This window comes from Brassica oleracea, chromosome C1, assembly GCF_000695525.1.
Source record: "Brassica oleracea var. oleracea cultivar TO1000 chromosome C1, BOL, whole genome shotgun sequence".
In the NCBI taxonomy this organism is placed as follows: Eukaryota; Viridiplantae; Streptophyta; class Magnoliopsida; order Brassicales; family Brassicaceae; genus Brassica; species Brassica oleracea.
In genome coordinates, this window is record NC_027748.1 from 24,630,165 (window position 1) to 24,634,906 (window position 4,742).

The 4,742-nt window shown below is 38.0% G+C and overlaps 1 protein-coding gene across 1 annotated transcript in view; it reads left to right on the forward strand.

The window, feature by feature from the left end:
• Positions 1–2,172: 2,172 nt before the first annotated feature.
• Positions 2,173–4,742, forward strand: part of LOC106335701 — a 9,949-nt gene continuing 7,379 nt past the window's right edge. Inside the window, exon 1 of the mRNA XM_013774293.1 lies at positions 2,173–2,368. Within this exon, the coding sequence (XP_013629747.1) occupies positions 2,173–2,368 (196 nt within the window). The remainder of the gene's footprint in view (positions 2,369–4,742) is intronic.

Sequence of the window (4,742 nt, forward strand, 5' to 3'; positions counted from 1 at the left end):
CTACATTGATTGTTCTGTTCCGGTCTGGTTTCCCAGACCACCACAAGCTTGAGTAATATAATAGTCGTTTGGAGAAAAAAAAACACAGCCTGAGAAGCTAATAGACGGAGCAGTCTTTTTCCTCTCGGCTATGCTTCCATTAGCCAACTTATCAGGTCCGACCATTGAAAGAATGATGATTATATATGTGTGGTGGTTATTTGATTTTTGATTTGGTCTCGATTTTGTTTATTTTGGCTTTCGTTTCTTTTTTCTTATGAATAAAACTCGGTTCAAGTCTTTTGAATTTTAGTTCGAATCACATAAAAATATTGTAAATTGGTTAAAAATCTACTTGGATAAAATATGAAGTAATTTGGATTGTTTGAATAAAACTATTCAGATATAGCTATCTAGATTTTTTTTTAATCTAAATAAATTTATATTATACTAGGTTAAGATCCGCGCCTTGCACGAAATGACTATTATATATCGAATAATTAAAATTCAAAAACTATTACATATATATTTAAATGGATGCGAAAATATAAATCAATTTTATTAATCCAGTCAACATTTTTTATTTTATTTTATAGGATATATAATTAAACTTAAATAATATTAACATACATGGTATATTTTTAATATTAGTGTTTATTAAATGATTTTTTACTCATATTGTTTTTTTGATCGTTTGTATCTATTATAACAAAAACTATAAATTAGTGACAAGAAAATTTTCATTGTGTAACTAATAATTTTAATAATTTTTAATTTTTAAAAATTAAGTTGTCAATGTTTCTTCAAAGCTTTTATCAAAATTTTTTTTTTCAAATTAAATTTTGAAACTAAAATATTTATGTATTTTATATGGTATATAGTTTAATTTAAAACGATATATATATATTTTTAATCTTAATAATCAATTAAATCAGACTTTTTACTTATATGATTTTGTAATCATTTGCATTTTGTCATAAAAAAAAATGTAAACCATAAATCACAAAATTTGAAATTGAGACTTTTAACAGTTTTAGTAATTTATAGTCGTTTTTAAAAATTCAAAATATAACATATACAGAAAAATCTAAATTTTATTATATAGTTAATGTAGTTGTTTAATTTATTTAATAATTTAAAATTAAAAAATATGATAGAAGATATAATAATTTTTATCAAGTCTTTATTATTCAAAATCTCTGTTAGGAAATTCGGCAGGCGCTACGCGTGCGGTACACTTGGGCCTAGCGAGTTATTGGAAAAGCGGAAAAAAAACGGGGAGTACAAGAGGGAAAATTTTATCAATAATTTAAATTTTAATATTTTTATTGTAACCTATCGTTAATAACCTGTTTATAGCTAACACTAAGTGTAGAGAGCTGTAGCTCTTTGGATTTTTTAGTTGTCAATATCCTCCTAGACTCGTATTCAAACCCAATTATGCAACTTTTTGATACTTTATCATTTTTAATGAAGGTCAAAGTTGTAATTTTCCGTTCCACCTTTTTCCTCGACCTTTTTTTCTGCAGACCTAAACTTTCAGCCGTTTATTCTAACAAAAAAACCACTTTTTTTTTGCGATTTGCCTCAATCCAACGTTGTATCTTTGTTGCTACCATGACAAGATAGTAGATCTATAATGTAATTACTGGTTTCGAGTTCGAAATCGTCATGAATTATATGGTTTCTTTTTGAAACGATTTTTTCACCGATTACAATATACTCGCCACGGTGGAGCTCCGCCGAGTTTTAGAAGATGGTTCAAAATCATTAATTGTCATATATACTTTAGGTACATTAGACAATTCCGTAACTTTTATTTAAATAAACAATAAAGAATATTAATAATGAATTTTTGGTTTGTTTAATAAAAAATTTATTATATAATTAGATGTACCAACTTATTTCTCTACTAATTCCAAGAATTATCCTAGTGATGACACGTGACTACAAAATAAAGTTGTAATGTTTCTCAATTAATATGCAGAGGATTTGATATTTACGAACAAAAATATAATTAATAGTTTAAGGTTTGCATATTTGGTTATACCGTAAAAGCCCAATGATCATGAGCAAACAAATACAAAAGGCCAATAAATAGCCCAGAAAATTGGTGGGGCTATATATATAAGATTGATATCACGATTCCGTCGCTTGATATTAGGGTGATTATTTTGCGAGGTTTGAAGAGCGATGTCGTGGATGGGGATGTCTCAGTTTTACGCAGGTGTATATGAGGTGGTGGATGATCCATCACTGGATTCAATAATCTCATGGAGCAAAAGCAACAAGAGTTTCGTCATTTGGGATTCGAAAGAGCTAGTCTTTCGAGATGCTTCCGCAACAAGTTGTCACAGTTTATCAGCGATCTTTGTTGAATCCGAGTTTGGTTAGGTCGAATGAGATGAAACTAAACTCGATTTGTGGGTTCTTCAAAAATGTTTTATTGAACGGTATGAGATAACGAACGTGGTTACAAGGAATTTTAAGGAAAACAAACAAGGTCGGAGCTTTGTTGAAAGCACCGACGAGAATACAAAGAGGCTCGATCGGTTGTAAAACCCTAAACTTGTCGTCAGTGTTTTAGTGTCTATTTGGGTTCCTTTATTCTTTCCCTTGTGTTGTCCTTTTATAGCCTCGGTTCGTTTGTCCTTCGTTCGCCCTAGAGGCCCGGGCCCAATTACATGCTTGGTGGGCTTTTGAGCCGAACGAAGGTTCGTCGAGCTGATATCGGCTCCGACGGCCGATCGATCGCAAGGCCAGGCTGGTCTGATGAGCCTTCCAGCCGACCAGTTCCTTTACACTCCAAATCTTGGCTGGGTTTACGGTATTAATGGGCCAAAGCCTGTTGTTCGATGGGCCTTGTGGAGGAATGTCAAATTCATCTCCAACAGTAAGCCCCCCCTAGTCTACTCGTGAAGAATCGTGGTTCTTCGCAGTGGAGTAGCAAGAGTGGGTTTTGAGAATAACGGGTTCGGTCCTGCTTTAATCGATCGCCCAATGCGTCTTTGCATCTTCCGTGGGATGGGATCGATTGCTTGATGCGTTAAGTGGTTTAGAGAACTACCGTTCTGATCTTATTTTATAACGGCTCGAGTGATTGGAGCACGCCTGGCTCCACATATCTTGCTGATCGTCGATTGATCGATCTATTGGAACACCGTAATGTGTGAGATCGATCGCTGAAGGAAGGGGAGTTCGTGTTACTGGCCGATCGATCGACAACGGATGTGAGCATAGGATTGACCATGCTTCGGTCGATCGGTCTACTAGGGTATGATATCGATCATTGAGGGTAAAGAAAAGCCGCGTGGTGTTTGCCGATCGATCGCTCATTGCGCAATGCCTGACGATTGACCATGCCTCGATCGACTTGACCATGTTTCAGTCACGATGGATGCAACTTGGATTATTGAAGGTAGAGAATACCCGTGTGCTGCCGACCGTAATGTGTGCGGTCGCTGAAGAAGAGAGCCTGTGTTATACTGGTCGATCGATCGACGATGGATGTGAGCGTAGGATTGACCATGATTCGATCGATCGGTCTGCTGGGTATGATATCGATTCGATCGATCGGTCTGTTGGATGGGTGATTCAGCACGCGATCGATCGATCGCTCGAGCGGAAGGTTGGTCCGAAAGAATGATTTTAATGAGTGTATGAGATTAAACCGGTTCGGTTCTCTACAAAAGCTTGAATCGATTTGTTAGTTTTGGTTTTAGAATATAGGGTTTCTGAAAGGCCCCGACTCGGTTTTCCTTACCGCCAGTACGACCCCAGTTCGCTTCCCTCGACCAAACATGATCGAAACCCGATTTTTCTCTAATTTAGGATTTTATCCCAGTTTTCCTCTATGAAGTTCAGTTCAGTACACAAAATTCACTAAGTCTAATCCAGCAACTTAGCAGTCTACTAATTTTCGCAGCATGATAAACATGTACCTTAATGCCTCGGTGCTTCTTTGTCTGACAATCCATCCATACGCTCCTTCCTTGCTGTCTACATGCTTTCCCGTCCTTCCTTATCTAACCAGTAGCTTGATCAGACACTTAACCGAATCCCCTTGTTTCTTAGTCACTCAGCCAACCATCCCCACGTGACCCAAGTAACAAAGAGAGACGGCTTGGTCTCCAACCAGCCATCCAGAACAGACAGTACGCTAGCCATGCTTAGCGCCCCAGAACCAGTCCTTGATCACACCCGGATCAGTCAGTACAAAGTCGGCTCCACAGCCCTCGATCCAGCCAGTTCTCCCCATGGCCATCCTGCTCCTCAGTCATTCCAGTATCAGTAACAAGCCCTCTTGTGCCACACGCATCAGCAAACTCGATACTATTTCCAGTCGATCCTCCTTCAGTATGTTGCTGGTCCCGATCGCCTCCAACAATCCAATCAAATCGATCACTTCAGTACCACATCTCTCCATGGCTAGGATCGTTCCAAGCACAGTATCCGATCCTTCCTTCAGTTCATCAGAACGGTCCGATAGCATGAGCCACCGCATCCAGTAAAACAATCACGAACCATCAAGACGCAGGCTATCAATCAGAACATGGCTTCCCTACCATCGCTCAGTACGCGGACAGACGGATTAGAATCCGACTGGTCTCTTCTCTGCGATCTCTGTCTCTCTCGATCAGAATCACCCTCTCCCGGTATTTCTCTCTGTCTCTCTCCGGTATCATTAGTATGATCTGATCAACGTTCGGATCAGACGGAGTCGCATTAAACAGACAGACCCGCGGCCATATCTGAGACTCCGA